The sequence below is a fragment of the Halictus rubicundus genome, chromosome 2 (genome assembly GCF_050948215.1).
Source record: "Halictus rubicundus isolate RS-2024b chromosome 2, iyHalRubi1_principal, whole genome shotgun sequence".
NCBI classification, from domain to species: domain Eukaryota; kingdom Metazoa; phylum Arthropoda; class Insecta; order Hymenoptera; family Halictidae; genus Halictus; species Halictus rubicundus.
The window spans coordinates 9,478,650-9,499,954 of NC_135150.1; the positions used below are offsets into that span (position 1 = coordinate 9,478,650).

The window sequence follows — 21,305 nt, forward strand, 5'->3', positions numbered from 1 at the left end:
TATCTCTTTAAATACCGGAGGTTTGTAAAACGATGCACAGTGATGTTTTACTGACTATCGAGCAAACATACTACAGAAAGTGACAATGGCAGCTCCAATGACAGAATTGTTATTCCTGTTTTTACTGGGTATTGCCTCGTGGTCATGTTGTGTGGTGAGTTAACTCTAAAACTATGAGACCAGATACAATCAATGGTTTGAAATTTTTATGTCACAATTTCACTGTTTAATAAATATTTAAATGTACACTGTGTGATCAAATTAATATGAATATTATTTTATAATAATAGTGTGCAACATTTTAGCATATTCCTAAACACATTTGTCATTATGGTAAAACTTAAAATAAAGTATACTCTCTTCTAAATCTTTTTAATGGATACCTATTTTTTCTACTATGGTGCAAAAGTAGCTCCAAACAGCTCCAATATTTAAATGGCAAGCTTCAAGCAATTCCAATGTTAAATTGGAGTAGAAAAAAAGATATATAGGTTACATATACAATGTAAAGATTTATCAACACGAATATTAATTAACCATAAATACATAGCACGGTTGAAACAGTACTTTATTTTTAATTGTCTTTTATTGGTTTACTGAAATCGCTAAAAAATAGAGCTGCCTCATTTTTTCAGCAGTTTTTTCACTTGCAAATAATATAAAATCATCACCATATACTATTGGAAACATACCAGTATGCTCTATAATAAAAGAGGTATTATTATAACTACAATATCCATTCCATTTGTTACCAAACTCGAAATAAGTAGGAGTTACGAAATGTTCGTAATAACTTGATCAGTATCTGACAACTTTAGAAAACTATCTGCATTTGCAACCCTTTAAGATAGTAGCATGTTTCATGTTTTCCTGAAAAATGGTGTACTACTGAAATACGAGGTCAATTACTGGTGCCCTTACCTTAAACTGTGATAATTTCGTTGAAAAATGTGGCGCAACAATCAACCTGGTCTCATTTTCAAGCAATTCGGTTTACGAAAATCTATCAGAAACGCTTACGTAAATTTAGAAATTCGATAAAAGTTAAAATACATTACATAGTTTTATTAAAATCATAGAAATACTTCCATGGGTAAGTATTGAATTTTATTTTTGCGGATACTGGTAATAATTGAAGAAGGTCTAGCATGATAAGCGCGGATAATTGTCGCTCATGCTAATTTTCATTTTTTGTACGCTAAATAATGTTCTTTGCCTAAAACTTGACATTTTATTTCCTTAGTTATTACGTAAGACAAAAATGAAGCTACAAACTAAGCTTTATTTGGGATATTTTTCAAAATTTTAAGTCTGTTATCAAGGGTTGAAAGAAATAGTTTAACTTTCTGGGGTTGTCGGCGCAAACATCCCTTTGAGTGACCACCTTTAATTGAATCAAGAATAACTTTCTGTCACGTAGCTGTTATGTATAAAAGTTATTGTTCGATACTTTTATTAGGCCATTCACTTTTAGTAGTTCTCTTGAAATTAAAATTTTTATTTGTTGAGTTGAAAATGAAATTTTTCTTTCTATTTATTAGGCAGAGAATACAGTTACATTAACCGGAATTAGTTGTGCACCTGCTGATGGTAACAAAGTACTCGAATCTTTTGAATGTACACAGTCGAACAATCTATTCCACGCAAAAATCAATGTTAAGGAGAGTTGCCCGGGTGAGATTCAGGTATTGGAAACTCAAATATACTTGTTTATCACATACTAATTAATAGATGAGCAAACGTAAACGATGAAATCTGGTCTTAGAGTAACATGGAGGTGTTGAAAGGTGGTAATGTTGTGAACACTTTTCAACAAACACAAAAGCAAGTACCTAATGACATCCGAGGATTAAACGTTTGCGAATCAGTTGATGGCCCGGATCCCGACAGCGATGAATGTTCTGCAGCTCAAGTAAAGGACTACACTTTAACGCTTTCCGTTCTTAGCTACTTTCACCATTTCGTTCCAGCTACTCCGAATTGTTATACGCACTAAATGCAATCCAATATTTCGGAATCTATCTAAATAACATATTTATACTAATACTTAGTGCTCAGCTGCGCGCAGCTAAACACAATCGCAGTTTATCTAACTTGTACACCTCTCAAATTACAAAACGTGAGTTGAAGACAAACAGAATTCTAAATAAAGTGTCTACAACCGTAATAATACTAGGAACATGCTTGGAATCACCGGCACAGATTAAACATAGATAAAAATAGTTATGTCGAGGCCAGCTCGACGTAGATCTAGTTGGAACGAAATGCGATGTCTAGATTTTTTAAACTTCGATGGACTGGCTACATGAATTCGATCTTTTAGGGTGAACTATCAGTCGAAAACTGTGACCCGACATCATTCTTCAGTGATGCGGATGCCGATAACTATGATGTTAACATAGAGTATAGCATGGGTGGTGACATAATCGGAACAGCCAAGTTGGAAGTAAAAGTTGAAGCTGCATAAGCAACAATCGTTTTTGAAGAACGGTTCTCTCTGTTTAATATTTAAGAATGTAAAACAGTCGCGGATGCGAATGCACGTTATATGCTATTATGTATAAGGTAGTCTGTTTCGTTTGCAGCAAATAAAATAACTAGCACATATACATATTCTTATTTCTTTACTTCCTTCTCAGATTTAAGGAATTGCACTGTGCAATATCAATTTCGATGCATTTCGATGCGCTGAACACGAATGTTGGTCATTTTCCCACGTCACTGTCAGTTCTTGAGCAATCTAATTTTGACAGAAGTCGAATTTTCAACTTCTAAATACAGCGGATTAATATTGTAATTCCTAATTCCTGATATACATTTATATCATGTTTCGACCAAGCAATTTCAACAAAAGAAAAATTTTCCTCCCGTTACGATATCATTGCACGCATCAAACACCAATTTCATTCTTCAAACATCTGTAACTAAATTAATTTTTCCTAATTCAAACAAATCCTTTTATACAGGGTGACTCACCTAACGTTTGCACTTAAAATATCGTTGTTTTATTTAAAGATACGTCAAACGTCTTAAGGACATGGTTAAATGGGCTCACTCGATGCCATAAAAATATTTGTTTTTGTTATTTTTTTTTAGAGATCTCAAGATCACCCCTTTTTAAGATGGTACCATCCCTTTTTAAAACACTTACGATTATGGTTCATTTTATTTTAATTCACGGACTATAATTATTCAAGAAAAATTCATGAACGATACATATACCTATACACTCATACTGTAAAAATATAAATGATGTATTTCGTTTTGATCCAATTAACTTTTTAAAATATGGTGCAAATGATTTACATGTATATAATACAAGTGTACATGTGGCGTTGTAATACGTTAAACTATTTCTAAATAATAATTTTGTCAGTTTGTGAATAGGAAATAATTGTACGCAAAAATACGACGACTCAAAAAGAAAATATAATTGTGGCAGCACGATTGCCATAGATCTACTCCCTAAAATATTCGAACACCTTTTCAAGTGGAATAACTTGTTAAACATTGAACAACGTGACTTCAATTTTAGTGAAATGTTAACCAGTTAGCTATTGCGACCTCTTTGAAAAATGTGTACCTAAGTTGCGTCGCAAAAATTAACCGCTGTTTAAAATATTGCCATTTCTTCATGACGAGTATACTCGCCAAACACGGTTAACTGGTTAAATGAGCTGATTTACTAGGTAAATAACTATAACATAAAGAGGGATGACACAAAGCTTTTTGCTATTTCTAAATTTTTTATGTATTTCCAAAAAAATTCGAATTCATGTTAACACACTAATTAAACCAATGCATATACTAACACAATTATTATAACAATAATAATAATTATTATTATTGTAGGAATAAAGCCGGCTGATACGCAGATATTTATTTGACAATAGACAATATGTTTTCACACCCAACTTTTACAACCAAAACACACCTAAAACGATAACGATCACGACACTAATTCTAAATTATACCGACTCGACTATGTTTTCTTCGACAAACCCGACTACACGACTTTTTCTCAGAATCTCTATCGATACTCTGAACGCGCTCCCTTCTCTACCCTGTTTTATAACGTTCGTCTTGTTTGTTTATTTTCCGGGACAACGGTCGCTTTTCGTCGCTTTTCCTAGGCGCGATTCAACTTCTTTATTTATTTTCCGGGGCAACAGCCGCTACCTTTTTTTCGTCTTTTTGGGTGCCAATCATTACAAAAAATTATAAAAATACGCGTGTTAGAAAAAAATCGAAGTAAAGAAACGGTCGAGGCAGACCATGTATCTTTTGTCAGAGCGTTGCCCCTCGCAACTGAAACAGAGGCATACTGTCGAGCGCGTCCTCACGGCTGCGGATTTTTGGGACGGCGGTCATTCTTATTCTGACTGTCATCGTGTACGTTTGTCGCGAATAAAGATTCATAGCATATTGTAATAAGCCCACATTTATTTAAGTTAACGATATCGCGTTATCTATCTCTTTGAATTTTTCTTACATATCAGAAGCGGGATTAACCGTGTGTGAAGTGCGCATTTTTGGAGTACACTTACGTGCATTTTGTGTACAAACTGTTAAGTGCTCCAGACTATAAAGTGTGCAATTAGTGTAAGGGTTAGTGAGTAACCAGTATTAAGTATAGACGTTTTAAACTTTGAACTCTGAACTTTTGTGAACTTTGTTGTACGTGACAAGACAATTCGAATATTCGACTCGGCACGGACTGTAGCATGTTACAATTGCGGCAAAACTGGTCACATGGCAAGGAATTGCAGAAAACCAAGAGCGGAATGCGGCCTGTGTAAGAAGTTAGGTCACAGACGGGAGGATTGCCCGCAGAAAGAGGTAAATATGGTACAGATCATTAAAAATAGTACTAATATTTATCAAATATTCGTTCGCGTTAACGGTCACAAGGTAGAAAGCTTAGTAGATACCGGAAGCGCATGTACGATTATGCATTCGTCAATAGCGGAAAAGTTCTGTATTGATACGAAGATCGTGACCGATACGGTATTCAGGGGATTTGCTAATCGATCAGTAATAATAAATAGAGTCGCGCCGATTACAATAAGAGTCCAGAATGTAACGGCGGACGTAGACTCATTTATTATACCGGATGAGTATACGGCCCATGATGTAATTCTGGGAAGGGATTTCTTACAGCAAGAACACGTGATAATGTTGAAACGGGGGAACCAACTCATATCGTCGTCAATGCGAGATTTAGGGAAAACGAATACGGCTGCAATGGAAATTAAATGTCTTACGGACGAACTGGTAGTATATCACCCGTATCGTCTCGCGGAACCGGAGAAGAAGGTCGTTCGCGAAATAATTAAGGATTTATTAGATAATGGAATTATTAGAGAATCTGATTCGCCGTATGCGAGCCCGATCACGCTGGTGAAGAAGAAGACAGGGGATACAAGGATGTGCGTGGATTATCGCAAATTGAATGCAATAACCATAAAGGACAAATATCCCTTACCCCTCATTGACGACCAGATCGACAAGCTAGGAGGCAATAAGTATTTCACGGGTCTTGATTTAGCATCAGGGTATTACCAGGTACCAGTTGCAGAAGATTCCATTGCGAAGACGGCGTTTGTCACACTGGAAGGACACTACGAGTTTTTACGAATGCCTTTTGGCTTAACAAACGCGCCAGCCGCTTTTCAAAGGCTAATGAATAAGGTTCTGGGAAATTTGAAGGACACAGCGGCATTCCCTTATCTGGACGATGTCATCATACCCTCGAAAACGGTAGAAGAAGGCATCGAAAAATTACGGAAAGTTTTGGAGGCTTTTCGAACACATGGCCTGACCCTTAAGTTGGAGAAATGTTCTTTCTTCAAAGAGACGATTGAGTACCTGGGTCGTGAAATAAGCGAACAGGGGGTAAGGCCGGGTCAACGAAAAATAGACGCCGTAAAAAATATGCCACCGCCTGAAACGGTAAAACAAGTACGTCAATTCCTGGGATTAGCAAGTTATTTCAGGAAATTTATCAAGAACTTTGCAACGCTTGTGGAACCTTTAACGCGTCTCACACGCAAGAGTGTACCATGGCAATGGAAGGAGCCGCAGGAAAACGCCTTCCGACGGGTGCAAAAGAAATTAACAGCACGACCGGTGTTATGTATCTTCGATCCAGCTCGACCTACCGAACTTCATACTGATGCGAGTTCTCTGGGTGTCGGAGCAATATTGTTGCAAAAACAAGAAGACGGAAAGTTGGCAGCGGTTGCTTATTTCAGTAAGCAAACAACAGCGGACCAAAGGTGCTATCATTCCTATGAATTGGAAACAATGGCAGTAGTTTTTGCTCTGCGGTATTTCCGGGTATATTTACTGGGAATAGAATTTAAAGTCGTAACGGACTGCAACGCGTTAAGGACAACCTTTTCGAAGAAGGACTTATTGCCACGCATAGGACGATGGTGGTTGGAAGCGCAAGAATACACTTTCGAAATCCTGTATAGACCGGGGACGAAGATGGCACATGTGGATGCACTCAGCCGAAATCCTCAACCAATCGCTCTTGAGGTCGCCTACGTGGACATTACGGAGGCGGAATGGATAACGTCGGCACAGATGCAGGACGAGCAATTGTCACGGATCCGAACAATTCTCGCCAACAACGAAAAGTCACCCGAAACAAAACATTATTTTCAAGAGTATGCGTTAAGAAAGGATAAGCTATAACGACGGTTAACAGGTAATAAAACCGTGTGGGTTGTTCCGAAAAACGCTAGGCTCCAAATATGCAGATTATGCCATGACGACGCTGGACATTTAAGCACAGAGAAGACATTGGAACGGATACAGCGGAACTATTGGTTTGCGAATATGCGACGTTTCGTAATGAAGTACGTAAACGCATGTCTAAGCTGGGCATACTACAAGCATACGTCAGGGAAGAAACAGTGTAAATTAAACACTATAGAAAAGATCCCAATTCCGTTTCACACGTTGCATGCAGATCATGTAGGACCATTCGAGACGAGTAAGAAGGGTAATAAGTATTTACTCGTAATGGTGGATGCGTTCACGAAATTCATGATCGCGGAGCCAGTAAAAAGCCAAAAGACTCGTCACACTGAAAAGGTGTTGTTAAATTTTATGTATTTATTCGGTGTTCCGACGAGGATAATAAGTGATCGTGGAACGAGTTTCACGTCACAAAGGTTTGCTACTCTGTGCAAAACGTACGGCATTAAACACGTACTTAATGCGGTAGCCACACCAAGGGCAAACGGACAGTGTGAACGGTATAATAAAACTATCGTTGACGCTTTAGCGACAAGCTCAGCAGGTCAAGATCCACGAGACTGGGACATCCAGGTAAAGAAGGTGCAGAGTGCAATGAACACCACGCACAACAAAAGTATTAATACGACGCCGATGAAAGCATTGATCGGGTGCGATACGAGAACAGTAGCTGAAGGAACACTACTGGATTGGATTTGGCCACGTTACGAGGAAATATGAGCAAACATATTTCCGAAGATCAACGTAAGCAGAAGGAGCGGTATGACCGTACGCGAAAGGAAGCGCGCAGGTATACTGTCGATGAACTGGTATTGGTACGAATAACCAGTGAACCAGCAACGGGGAGCAGCCGAAAGTTGCTACCGAAATATAAAGGACCATTCAAGGTTCGAGCGGTGCTGCCAAATGACCGCTACGACGTAGAAGATTTACGAGAAGGGGTGAAACGATTACGAACAGTCGTTGCAGCTGATAAGATGAAGCCGTGGATTACGATCCAAGGGGATGACCACGATGCTGAATAAAAGCGATTTTTATATATCCTTTTATCAATGTATACAGGGACTAAAAATAGTCGCCAAGTAAGTAGTTTAAACATTATCTCACATTTTGACTATGTTCACAGAAAGGAAAAGACAAGCCGAAGGTGTAAGCTAGACACGGACGGTAGAGAAGGAGGAGAAGGGACCTTTGCCCGACGACCAGGCAAGATCCAAGGAGCGAGGGCAACGGCCTAAGCACCTGATCGAGGAGGACGACCAAAGGGTGTCATCCACCACGGTTCCGACGGGACCCACACAAGGAAAAGAAGGATGCAACGGCATTCAGGCACAAGGTGTGTCCCAATGCCAAGGATAGATACAACGGTATCTTAGACAAACGAGGAAAAATCACTCAGGGCTGCAACGGTACCCCAGTAAGACTCGACACCGAACCAGACGGACACAAGGTGTGTCTCAGGCAGGGTGGTGATGAGCAAAGGATGCAACGTGCATCATAAAGCAAGACTCTACACCGAACCGGACGGACACAAAGAGTGTCTCAGGCAGGGTGGTGATGAGCAAAGGATGCAACGTGCATCATAAACCGAGAAGGGATACGACGGTATCCATAGTTGATCGTAAGCGATACGACGGTATCGTGTTACGACAACAACCTTTATTTTCAGCCAAGTCTACACAACGAAAAGTTTTGTAAACAAAAAAAAACAACAGAGAATTGTATTGTAAGTCTGAGGACAGACCTATCGTCAGTATGGCCGAATGTTAGAAAAATCGAAGTAAACAAACGGTCGAGGCAGACCATGTATCTTTTGTCAGAGCGTTGCCCCTCGCAACTGAAACAGAGGCATACTGTCGAGCGCGTCCTCACGGCTGCGAATTTTTGGGACGGCGGACATTCTTATTCTGACTGTCGTCGTGTACGGTTGTCGCGAATAAAGATTCATAGTATTTTGTAATACGCCCACATTTGTTTAATTTAACGATATCACGTTATCTATCTCCTTAGTACTTTTCTTACATAAACAAAAGTTGCCGCCTTGCTTGACGCTTGTTCCTGGTATCCTGATTTTCTATAATAAGTGTCCAACAGTAATCAGCAAGCATCGCATATAAGACTTTTCCTTTGTACATAAATAAATAAGTATATATATATATATATATATATATATATATATATATATATATATATATATAGGGTTGGAACGAAAGGTCGTAGCGTTTTGAAATTAAAATTGAAAGATAAAATTAAGATATTTATTCATAGGTTTATTCAATAACAAATTTTCCATTCTCCTCTATTATTTTTTGCCATTTTCGAGACAACCTATCATGTTATTACATAAACCTATGAATAAATATCTTAATTTTACCATTGAATTTTAATTTAAAACGCTACGACCTTTCGTTCCAACCCAATATATACAGGGTGTTCATTTGAAAACTTTCCAGGCGAATATCTTGAAAAGTATGAAAGATATTAAAAAAGCGTAAAATATCGTTAACTATTAGGTTTAGGACATATGAAGGTCAACGCTTTTATACTCAGACTTTGATACTCTATCGATCTATGGTATAAAAATGGGAAATTCCATTTAAAAAAACAAAGTTAACCTTCAAATGACCTTGATAACGCCACCCAAATAAAAAGCTGATACCCCCCCCCTTTTCCTCCTCAAAATCCTTGGACACGTGTTTTACGCTTTTTTAATATCTTTCATACTTTTCGATATATTCGCCTGAAAAGTTTTCAAATGAACACCCTGTATATATTGGGTTGGAACGAAAGGTCGTAGCGTTTTAAATTAAAATTCAATGGTAAAATTAAGATATTTATTCATAGGTTTATGTAATAACATGATAGGTTGTCTCGAAAATGGCAAAAAATAATAGAGGAGAATGGAAAATTTATCTAAAATTAATTTAAAAACGCTTTCGTTCCAATCCAATATATGTATATATATATGTATATATATATATATGTATATATATATGTATATATATATGTATATATATGTGTATATATATATATATGTATATATATTATTAATTAAATTTGTTTACATCAGAAATAGGTAAGTTTTTGTATTCAATTTTCTTTATTAAGCATTTCCACGATGAAATGTGAATATAACACGTATTTTTATAATTTTTTGTAATGATTGGCACCCAAAAAGACGAAAAAAAAGTATGTAATTAAGCATAGTAAGCAAAGCCATGCTTGAGTGGTAGCAACGTCGACTACGCATAGCGACGGCCCTGGCGAGTCGAGAAAAGGCTGCAATGGCCGTCTGGCGCGAACGCGTCGTGCACAAGCTGTCAATGAATATTTTCTGAACCTTCTCGTATATTAAGGGAACCAAATAGTTTCCGTGACTGGTTTCTTTACCAGAAATGTCTGTAGAATGCATTCCTGTATAGTAAATTCCTGCTAGATAAAGGATTTTTTGCATAAATACAAAAATAGAGCGTACAAAGTACCCGCGTCGGCACATTTTCAAACTTTAACAACCATTTACAACTATTAGGAAGTACATAAAAATATAATTGGCTATATGGATATGTAGAGGAGAGTCCCCTCTATCTCTTGACTCAAACTTGAACTTCCTTGCGTGTTTAGTTTTTGCGTAACACATCATTTTTCATCAAAATCATGCAGTTTTACAAAAACCAATATTTTTCGAAAACGTTGCGTGATAGAGCAAATCTGCTTTCGGATTTGGTTTTAGAATGACAAAGTGTATAAGAATCACCCAACAGGAATTGCAAAACTCGAAAAAAGTTTTATTTTGTTGGACAGTGATAATCACGACACTTTCAGAATTCAAAATGTTGAATATTTTTTTTATTTAGCAAATTTTTAAGCTTAATATAATGTCTCCTAACACCTAATAACACTTTCGCAGTATTAAACTACTACATAAAGCTACTTCTGTTTGCGGAAAAATCAGGATGTATTTTATTCTGTTCAGATTTTTTTGTATCTGCCTACGGTTTGTATGGTATGTGTCTGATGTAATTCAGTTTAATTCTCACGATCTGTAATTGATACGGGACAAGACATCACGCAACCGGTGTCATAAAGCAGTTTAGAAAATTTAATTGTCGGAAAAATTTATTGATATGCAAAATTCAAACGCACACGCACTCGCGTATCGCTTTAAATACCGGAGGTTTGTAAAACGATGCACAGTGATGTTTTACTGACTATCGAGCAAACATAATACAGAAAGTGACAATGGCAGCTCCAATGACAGAATTGTTATTCCTGTTTTTACTGGGTATTGCTTCGTGGTCATGTTGTGTGGTGAGTTAACTCTAAAACTATGAGACCAGATACAATCAATGGTTTGAAATTTTTATGTCACAATTTCACTGTTTAATAAATATTTAAATGTACACTGGGTGATCAAATTATTATGAATATTATTTTATAATAATAGTGTGAAACATTTTAGCATATTCCTAAACACATTTGTCATTATAGTAAAACTTAAAATAAAGTATACTCTCTTCTAAATCTTTTTAATGGATACCTATTTTTTCTACTATGAGGCAAAAGTAGCTCCAAGCAGCTCCAATATTTAAATGGCAAGCTCCAAGCAATTCCAATGTTGAATTGGAGTAGTAAAAAAGATATATAGGTTACATATACAATGTAAAGATTTATCAACACGAATATTAATTAACCATAAATACATAGCACGGTTGAAACAGTACTTTATTTTTAATTGTCTTTTATTGGTTTACTGAAATCGCTAAAAAATAGAGCTGCCTCATTTTTCAGCAGTTTTTTCACTTGCAAATAATATAAAATCATCACCATATACTATTGGAAACATACCAGTATGCTCTATAATAAAAGAGGTATTATTATAACTACAATATCCATTCCATTTGTTACCAAACTCAAAATAAGTAGGAGTTACGAAATGTTCGTAATAACTTGATCAGTATCTGACAACTTTAGAAAACTATCTGCATTTGCAACCCTTTAAGATAGTAGCATGTTTCACGTTTTCCTGAAAAATGGTGTACTACTGAAATACGAGGTCAATTACTGGTGCCCTTACCTTAAACTGTGATAATTTCGTTGAAAAATATGGCGCAACAATCAACCTGGTCTCATTTTCAAGCAATTCGGTTTACGAAAATCTATCAGAAACGCTTACGTAAATTTAGAAATTCGATAAAAGTTACAATACATTACATAGTTTTATTAAAATCATAGAAATACTTCCATGGGTAAGTATTGAATTTTATTTTTGCGGATACTGGTAATAATTGAAGAAGGTCTAGCAGGATAAGCGCGGATAATTGTCGCTCATGCTAATTTTCATTTTTTGTACGCTAAACCATGTTTATTGCCTAAAACTTGACATTTTATTTCCTTAGTTATTACGTAAGACAAAAATGAAGCTACAAACTAAGCTTTATTTGGGATATTTTTCAAAATTTTAAGTCTGTTATCAAGGGTTGAAAGAAATAGTTTAACTTTCAGGGGTTGTCAGCGCAAACATCCCTTTGAGTGACCACCTTTAATTGAATCAAGAATAACTTTCTGTCACGTAGCTGTTATGTATAAAAGTTATTGTTCGATACTTTTATTAGGCCATTCACTTTTAGTAGTTCTCTTGAAATTAAAATTTTTATTTGTTGAGTAGAAAATGAATTTTTTCTTTCTATTTATTAGGCAGAGTATACAGTTACATTAACCAGATCTAATTGTACACTTGCTGATGGTAACGGAGTACTCGATTCTTTTGAATGTATACACTCGGACAATCTATTCGACGCAAAAATCTATGTTACGGATAGTTGCCCGGATGTGGTGCAGGTATTGGAAACTCAAATATACTTGTTTATCGCATACTAATTAATAGATGAGCAAACGTAAACGATGAAACCTGGTTTTAGACTACCGTGGAGGTGTTGAAAGATGATATTCTTGTGAACACTGTTCAACAAACACACAAGCAAGTACCTAGTTACATCCGAGACTTAGACATTTGTGAATCAGTTAATGGCCCGGATCCCGACAGCGATGAATGTTCTGCAGCTGAAGTAAAGGACTACACTTTAACGCTTTCCGTTCTTAGCTACTTTCACCATTTCGTTCCAGCTACTCCGAATTGTTATACGCACTAAATACAACCCAATATTTCGGAATCTATCTAAATAACATATTTATACTAATACTTAGTGCTCAGCTGCACGCAGCTAAACACAATCGCAGTTTATCTAACTTATACACCTCTCAAATTACAAAACGTGAATTGAAGACAAACAGAATTCTAAATAAAGTGTCTACAACCGTAATAATACTAAAAACATGCTTGGAATCACCGGCACAGATTAAACATAGATAAAAATAGTTATATCGAGACCAGCTCGACGTAGATCTAGTTGGAACGAAATGCGATGTCTAGATTTTTTAAACTTCGATGGACTGGCTACATGAATTCGATCTTTTAGGGTGAACTATCAGTCGAAAACTGTGACGTGACATCATTCTTCAAAGAGATGGATCCCGGCAAGTATGATGTTAATGTAGAGTTTAGCATGGATGGTGTCGTAATCGGAACAGCCACCGCGGAATTAAGAGTTGAAGCTCCATAAGCAACAATCGTTTTTGAAGAACGGTTCTCTCTGTTTAGTATTTAAGAATGTAAAACAGTCGCGGATGCGAATGCACGTTATATACTATTATGTATAAGGTAGTCTGTTTCGTTTGCAGCAAATAAAGTAACTAGTACATATACATATTCTTATTTCTTTACTTCCTTCTCAGATTTAAGGAATTGCACTGGGCAATACCAATTTCGATGCATTTCGATGCGCTGAACACGAATGTTGGTCATTTTCCCACGTTACTGTCAGTTCTTGAGCAATCTAATGTTGACAGAAGTCGAATTTTCAACTTCTAAATACAGCGGATTAATATTGTAATACCTAACATGTTTAGTTATAACGTTACGAACATTTAAGCATGTTTAAATAATATTTAAAGAGAGCGATTCGCTTAACACTAGATTTACGGCACACTGAAAGTGACTATTTTACATTTCTTTATAAAACCAACAAGAATAGATCTATCGAAATTTTTAATAATTTTTTTTTTATAACATGTACTGTATTATATATTTATAATATATAATTCTTCGTGGATGCATCTTTACAATCTCAATAATCATAAATTAAAAATAGTAGAACCCGTCACTATAACGGGTGCCGTAAACCTAGTGTTAAACTATGTGTTTTACACTACGTGCTTATGACAAAAGACTATGCTGAATAAAGAGAAGTAATAACTTCGGCAAAGACAAACGAAATTTTAGTACGTCTTCGGAAGTTGATCTTTAGAAATATCAACGTTCGCAATCTAACAATTACACAAGGCAATACTTAAAAACAAAGATATTTATTTATCCTCTACACAACGTAATTAACGGTATTGTAAGTCCACATAGTAGTCTTTAGATTTTAAGTAATTGGTCAAGGTACGGATCTTCCTGTTGATGTCCTGGATACTTCTTCTTAGATTTCAAACCAGTTACTATAGTTGAACTCTTAGGAAATGCTGTTTTACCACCAAACATTGTGTCAGTATCTGAAATAATATCGAAGAGCCATTTTTTCATTCTTGCCGAGATAACAGTAATTATTAATTATTAATTACTAATTGATAAACTTACCAGGGTGGAATCGGTGATATTCGTAATTAATATGCAAATTCTTTGGTAAATCTGTGTCGCGCATCATGTCCAGAGGGGTCTTGGAACCCACAGGCGTCTGATAGAATTTTTTCAAATCACCTAAAAATACGAAATATAACTTTTCTGTGTATCAAAGACACGAAAATAAACAATTTAATATTTCCAGAAATCATACCGATTGTTTCAATACTGCATAACATAGAATTATACACGGAATGTTGAAGTTCTTTTTCGCACGCTACGAAAAGTTGAAAACGTTGAAGCGGATCGTTCAGTTGCGTTTCGTCGCTCGTTGCAATTGATTGATTCTCACAAATTTTATCTATCCGGGAAGATACATTCGCCGGAGGATCGTAGGATTTTTCATACCTCAGGAACCTGAAACAGTCACAGCAGCATGTACTTTTGTATTTTATTTAAAATCAAATAAAACATTAAAAACAATAATAACTGTCCTGTAACAAGCATCTCATAAATTTCGAATTGCTTCGAAACATTTCAAGTGAATTATTATTTAACAAAATCTCATCTCCCGCAATGACACCATCATTATTCTTATACATCGAAACTATTACATCAAAACTTGAAAATATCGATTTTGCAAGGGACACCTAGCTTTTCTGTTTCGTAAAAACGTCTATTACTGGAAAATATTTCCAAACGTCATTTTCAGTTAAATTGCCAAAGAATTGCTAAATTGCTAAACAGATTTGCGTCATGTTTTTAATCGGAGATACCGGTGATGTACGTATACAAATGATATTTTGCCGGTGGTGTACGCGCTTAACATGGCAGCGAGTTTTCGAAAATTCTACTTGTCGGCGGTGAATGATATACTCAATGCAGATCAATATTAGCAGCGTTAATTGATCTCTGGCTAAGTCGCGCCAAATGTTTCGTATTGCGTGAAAAGTTAGCAGTGTAGTGGCGACAAGGGAGGCTTCCCTTACAAGACAAGAGTAATGGTGTAAAGGGGGAGGGAAGGGGAAGGGACAAGATCGATGTCCAACGACCGCACAGTGGTGCCCTCAGTTGTATTTTCTCAGGATACAGTTATGGCCAATATTGGCCAGGAACGAAGACCGCAAAGGAAAAACCCCGTGGCTATGGAAACCTTCGGACACGCCGAAGAAAATTCTTCGCGGAATCAAAATTATACTTATTCCTGAATCCGATGCACGAATATGTCGGTTCTACCCATTTCGTGACAAATCTACGCAGCTTACGTAGATGACACAGGCTTGAAAGAAATTCGTTCTTTAGAAAAATCAGAGCGCTGTTAACAGGCACATAAATTTCGATCACGTAAAGATACTTTGTCAATGTTAATTACAAGGACAGAGAAACTTGGTCTACGAAACAGGTGTTCTCACTGAAAAGCAGCGTAAACGTATCGACAGGAAACGAAAACACGTCCCCCACACGAATCTTTTTTCCTTTTATATGTATTTTCCTTCGCCGCTCCATTTACTTCAAACAGATTCGTCTGGAAACGGAGCTAATTTTTCAAAGCGCAATTGACGAACGTTGAGTTTCATTTTTTCGCGTAAGAAAAACTAACAGTATGCGAAAGTCACGGACGATTGACCCTTTTTTCAAAAATAGGCGTCACGAGTAATTTTCCAATAAACAAAAATATTTTAAAGCGACACATAATCGGAAAAATGCTCGTGTGTAAAGGAGGGTCTTCTATAGTAACGTAAAAGGGTATGGCTAAGCCGTTACGTCATACAAAAAGGTGGACTCTAATTCCGTGCATAGATACCGATAAATATTCGAGTCCATTCGATGCTGATTTATGATTTTACTAGATCAAAACAACGTTTCCACGAAAAAAACTTGTGTTCCGCTACGGATACTTCCAGCACTTGGTACAACGGAGCATACGTATCACGAACAATTAGACATCGAGTCCGTCGATATTACTCAAAACTTAGTAATTGTTTCCTCCGTAAAAGATTCGTGAAACTTGCTGCTATTATAGCGTGTACAATAAAATAAGGGGTCTGAGTTCGATATTTCTAATATACCGATGATTTCGTTGTCGAAAGGAATAGCATTACTTTTTTGAATACTTTATAGTAAACAATTCGAACGTATCCCGTGGGGCGCCAATATCGCGAGCGTCTACCCTGGGAACTTGTCAAATCCGAGCGCCGATTGGTCAGCACGCGAAAGAGAGATGGTAAATGGCAATATGGCGACAGTGTGTCCTCTAGCTGTTAGGAAGCGACGCGAAGTAACGTGAATATTTCGTTGAAACTCGTAGCCGAGTAAAGTAAATTGCTTACCCTTTCGTAGCGAGAGACTTCTTCTCATCCTCGAAGCGGCGGATCGGTTTTACGCGGGGCACTTTGCTCTTCGAACGAGTAATATCGTGTCGCAAGCTAGTCTGTAAAATGACGGTGATCTTGTTAGTGGTTGTTGAATCGTACTTGTCGAACTGCAGAGCTCCCGGCGGGGGGCGTTCGGCGATACGAGTGTTTAAAAAGTGTACGTGAAGTGTCCATACTGACCGTGTTCACGGCAAGGATAGAGGATGTACTTTTCAAGTGATTCGCAAGTAAACCATGCCTGATGAGCGCCGCCATCTTCTTCCTCGTCGTCGAAGCGAACTGCGCGAGTGAGCGGTAGGGGTCGCCTCGGGCGGCTGCGCTTGTTGTTTCCTATCGTCCGCCATTTTACGGTCGCCATTGAGAAGTGAAAACCCTCCTAAATGTTCTCGAATAATAGCGGCCTCGCCGTGTGATTTTCGGGGCTGAGAGAGGCGCGCCGCCGCGAGAAGTGTTGCTAATGAGTGTACGGCGTACGATGGAGAAGCCATGACGCATCCGTCGCATCAAACGAACGGCGCTAGCCTGGAGGACTGCCACACAAATTTCTTCGCACTGGTGAGTGATCGGTGGAGCCCACTCTTGCCAAGAGAGTCGGCCCGCATATCTTGTCTGTGTTTCGAGTATCGAACGAACGGGGCTTCGACGTCGACGGACACAGGGGCCAGTTGTCCAACGACCGCTTAACGGTACCGCGTTACGTCGCGAGTACAAGTCGCCCGGGTTAACCTATATATCGGAGAATTCCCGTGGGCAGTACTCGATCGTTCGTTGTCGACGTCGGTGTTGTGTATCGCGGCACTCCCCTCCCATCCCTTCCACACCTCCCTTTTGCCACCGCTATATGTATTCATTGTACATATATGCGTACGTATATATACATATCCATATGTACACACCTGCATATATACGTACATATATAAATATATATATATATATATATATATATATATGTATGTACGTATTCGCGTAGACACATTATTGCATATACGTAGGAAAGCGCGTCAATGGGATTTGAAGTTTGCTACACGACCTAATGTCATGCCTGATTCACGTCGGCCCTGAGTTTTTCTGCTCGTTAAAGAATTAAAGAGGTTGCAAGCAGGGCTGACAATCGGCGGAGTTGTTGCATTTATTGCAAGGGAATATCGTTCGATTATCAGCGCGGGTTTCCCGTACTTGCGCCGATCCGTGATCTCTCTCTCTCTCTCTCTCTCTCTCTCTCTCTCTCTCCCTCTCGTCGAGCCTTTGAAATGCGACGTTCTCGCCTCCTCTCTCGATAAATAACAAGATCTCGTTTCTCGTAACATTCCTTTCGCCTTTCGACGTACTTCGAAAACTGTGTCAGACATTGTTTCCACTGCCTCGAAAGTCCTCCGGTCCCAGCGAGACTTAGGAACGAGACGGAGTCTCGAACTCCGATAACCTCGATCGTCATGCTGATGCGATACATACCGACCTATCGGTACACAGACTATGCGTTTCTACCTGGATACAGAATGCCTCGGGAATAAACATGATCAACAGGCAACATCACGTTAAAAATTAACTCTCGAGTTTTCGTTCAACGGACAAGGAATATTCAGCGGCCACGGACGTTTCTCTGTCAACTTCTGTCACTTGCCGCCAAGCGGTACCGCTCGAACGTGTGACGAGACAAACGGACGTCATGTTCTGTGTACGATCGTCTCCGTTTACAGTCACTCGCAGTGAAAATCGTACAGTGTGTATCGACCGACATTTTAACCAAGTTTAGTAACAGGATAAGGATTTCGATGAAATTGCGATTACCAACTTCTAGTTTAATATATTCTCATACTTGTACAGAAATTAAAGAAGTAGAAACTAGTTTTTATTTAAAAAATGTGACCGAAATTAACCTCAGTTTCAAAATCGTAAATAACACTGTAAAAAGCGAATTGTAATTTTTGGTGGGATATCCTTTCTGATCTATAACTTGTGATCGTCACAGCGTTGACTTTACTATTTTTTTTTTTTTTAATTTGGTTATACTGTTATCCGCGCCTCTAATGTCTCTATAAGACATTTCAATCTTCATATGCTAAATTACAAGTTCACGTACTGCAATTGTTGTTTGCTTCATTTTTTTCAATGAAAATCATCTCACAACTTTACACGAGTACTCGATGTGTATACCAAATTGAGGGAATAAATTACGAACACAAACAACACACTTGTTCAACTGAACGCGGAAAATTCGGATGTATTCACTGTGAGCGACTGTACGTTCGATCGTTGCGCGTTAGACATTGATTCCATTGATATCTTTGAAACCCGCGGTGAACGTTTTCACAGCGTTTGTGACTATGACGCGACGGTGTAAATAATATGTTTGCTTATGTTTCGAATGCGACAAGTATTCCATTCAATAGACACGGAAGCAGATCGATTACGAGTTGTACCAAACAATCGAAACTCGACGGGAAAATATTTGGAAAGGAATTCTCACTTAACCTCTCAAGCCGGTAACAATTGGTTCAGGCGGTAATTAATTTGGGGGAATAGAGTACTTTTTGTTTGGAATTTCTTTAAAATTATAGAAAACTAAAGCTACTACTACTTGACCAATTGACGTCAAATTTTGAAGGTGTATTAATGAAACACGAAATATTAATTTAACAGACAATGAGGTTATGTCGACCAGATCTGGTCACTTCGGAAATGATATTATTTGAAATAATGTTATTTGAAGTATCATTTGAAATAACATGTTACTGTATTTTAGAATTATTTTACGTAATCATGAAATTGTTCTTTTTGTTGCATATTATTTCCGAAATTATTTCTGTTGCGAAATTTGAAATAAAGAATACATTATTTAAAATTGCTGTTATTTCACAACTGAATAAATATTATTTTGGTGTTTAAATAACAGTACGAAATAAATTGTTTCAAATAAATGATTTCAAATCTCGTATACGTCGAATCGGCTTGAGAGGTTAACGGGGATGCGAGGTTCGTGTCTCGTGCGTTTGTCCACCTATTTTAGAAGCAGCCTGTATGCAATGCCTCTAGGCCTTCTCTCTCCCTCTTTTTCAGTGGTTTTGACGGTGCAGTATCCACGCCACTCGCGTATACATACGCGCTCGTCGCAGGTACAGCTGCGAGACGGATACATTTTTTCACTGGATCAGAAGCATACTCAATGAGTTTACGGTGTTGCTCTTATTCCGGTTCGACCGCATATCTTTCGTAATCGTTGACCGATTTTGCTCGGCAGGAGGACCGCGTTACTTAATATTTCCAAAAATTCTCTTCACGTGTATTTTACTCGGGATTTCGGTGAAATCCTACGGAGAAAGTGAGCTAACCCGAAAATGCGGTTTTTAGTGTGTACATTTCGAGCACAATAACGCGTGCAAAAATATATGTAATGAGCAGATTGTTTCATACACAACGCTGGTATATACAGTGATCGTTTGTACCTCTTTGTGTTGAGTAGTTAGACAATATTTTAATTTTGTTTTGGTGTAATTTAAAACAGTCAAAACATTAGAAGAATTTAAAAATACTGTTATATTATTTCCAACCATCATTTAAGAAAGAAAAAAAATTCCATTTCACTACAGTCGGTTGCAGTTAAGGTAGAACATTTTTGTTTTGCACAAAAATCCGCTGTCTAGTCCACGTCTTTGTCCGCACAGGACAATAGAAAGGCGCTGGTCATTTTTCTAAGATATCGCGAGTTAGCTAGTTTTGATGCTCAGTAATTCTAGTGTTATATTTGGTGGTCGTTAGGCCTGGCGGTAGTCGTAGGTTATTCTTTCGTTTCGACTACTCCTACTACAATACTAGGTACTTTAACTGGCAAAGATATTAGGGTAAGGGACCCCATTACTATGGGGGTACCAATTACTGTGCCTATATTAATTACACTTATTGTTAAAGCATAATGAATATTGAGAAAGAGACATGTAATATCTATATTAACTAATTTCAATGAAAAAATTTAATATCTCTTTCTTAATATTCATTATGTTGTAAAAAGTATAATTAATATACGCACAGTAATTGGTACCCCCGCAGTAATTGGGTCTCTTACCTTACACAGTCTACGGGTAGCGCGTACTAATCTAGTGGGAGTATAAATGAAAAATATTTTTAGGAATAGAACGGAAGAATTGTACACCGCACAGATTGATGATCGGTCGGTATTGACCAGTAAAATCGGAGCTGCATCGACTAGACAGAAACGATGCGCGGTCGCAGCGGTGCTCAACCCGAACAGACGCGTGTTTCCGAAATACGAGCGGCACGAATTCGCTTTGCTAATTCTCGCGATAAGCCGCTTTCCTCGGTAAAATCTTTCGATACGTTGGTTCTTCGACGCGGGAACGTCCAACGTTTACGCAATGGAATTTCACGAATTTCGCAACGCGCGCTGCTCGCGATAGCCGGAGAATCACTGTTACGGATCGCAACAAGGAACAGAGCGTACTAGGGCAATAATAACAGGAGCGTGAACT

The 21,305-nt window shown here is 37.8% G+C and overlaps 4 protein-coding genes across 7 annotated transcripts in view; 3 read left to right on the forward strand and 1 right to left on the reverse strand.

The window, feature by feature from the left end:
* Nucleotides 1–2,607, forward strand: LOC143365166 (uncharacterized). Its single transcript, XM_076805084.1, has 4 exons — nt 1–154; nt 1,542–1,685; nt 1,766–1,912; nt 2,324–2,607. The coding sequence occupies exons 1-4, from the start codon at nt 86–88 to the stop codon at nt 2,465–2,467; spliced, it is 504 nt and encodes a 167-aa protein (XP_076661199.1). The 5' UTR covers nt 1–85; the 3' UTR covers nt 2,468–2,607.
* An 8,357-nt stretch (nt 2,608–10,964) lies between these two features.
* LOC143365167 (uncharacterized) lies at nt 10,965–14,027 on the forward strand. Its single transcript, XM_076805085.1, has 4 exons — nt 10,965–11,076; nt 12,463–12,606; nt 12,687–12,833; nt 13,245–14,027. The coding sequence occupies exons 1-4, from the start codon at nt 11,008–11,010 to the stop codon at nt 13,386–13,388; spliced, it is 504 nt and encodes a 167-aa protein (XP_076661200.1). The 5' UTR covers nt 10,965–11,007; the 3' UTR covers nt 13,389–14,027.
* A 147-nt stretch (nt 14,028–14,174) lies between these two features.
* Nucleotides 14,175–17,135, reverse strand: Mrpl50 (mitochondrial ribosomal protein L50). The gene is made up of 5 exons (XM_076805083.1): nt 17,002–17,135; nt 16,777–16,877; nt 14,661–14,863; nt 14,465–14,584; nt 14,175–14,379 (listed from the first exon to the last, which is right to left on the reverse strand). The coding sequence occupies exons 1-5, from the start codon at nt 17,074–17,076 to the stop codon at nt 14,246–14,248; spliced, it is 633 nt and encodes a 210-aa protein (XP_076661198.1). The 5' UTR covers nt 17,077–17,135; the 3' UTR covers nt 14,175–14,245.
* A 100-nt stretch (nt 17,136–17,235) lies between these two features.
* Nucleotides 17,236–21,305, forward strand: part of Skd (mediator complex subunit skuld) — a 57,124-nt gene continuing 53,054 nt past the window's right edge. For all 4 annotated transcript variants that reach the window (XM_076805055.1, XM_076805056.1, XM_076805057.1 and 1 more), the window contains exon 1: nt 17,236–17,376. In XM_076805055.1, the coding sequence (XP_076661170.1) occupies nt 17,308–17,376 (69 nt within the window). In that variant the 5' untranslated portion in view covers nt 17,236–17,307. The remainder of the gene's footprint in view (nt 17,377–21,305) is intronic.

Excerpts from the sequence above, each read along its gene's own strand:
- LOC143365166 (XM_076805084.1), top strand. The coding sequence starts at position 86 with ATGGCAGCTCCAATGACAGAATTGTTATTCCTGTTTTTACTGGGTATT. Across the intron at positions 1,686-1,765 it reads GTTGCCCGGGTGAGATTCAG|AGTAACATGGAGGTGTTGAA; the intron begins GTATTGGAAACT and ends ATCTGGTCTTAG. Across the intron at positions 1,913-2,323 it reads ATGAATGTTCTGCAGCTCAA|GGTGAACTATCAGTCGAAAA; the intron begins GTAAAGGACTAC and ends TCGATCTTTTAG.
- Mrpl50 (XM_076805083.1), bottom strand. The coding sequence starts at position 17,076 with ATGGCGGCGCTCATCAGGCATGGTTTACTTGCGAATCACTTGAAAAGT. Across the intron at positions 14,864-16,776 it reads AAGTCTCTCGCTACGAAAGG|GTTCCTGAGGTATGAAAAAT; the intron begins GTAAGCAATTTA and ends TGACTGTTTCAG. Across the intron at positions 14,585-14,660 it reads ATGCAGTATTGAAACAATCG|GTGATTTGAAAAAATTCTAT; the intron begins GTATGATTTCTG and ends TCGTATTTTTAG.
- LOC143365167 (XM_076805085.1), top strand. The coding sequence starts at position 11,008 with ATGGCAGCTCCAATGACAGAATTGTTATTCCTGTTTTTACTGGGTATT. Across the intron at positions 11,077-12,462 it reads CTTCGTGGTCATGTTGTGTG|GCAGAGTATACAGTTACATT; the intron begins GTGAGTTAACTC and ends TCTATTTATTAG. Across the intron at positions 12,834-13,244 it reads ATGAATGTTCTGCAGCTGAA|GGTGAACTATCAGTCGAAAA; the intron begins GTAAAGGACTAC and ends TCGATCTTTTAG.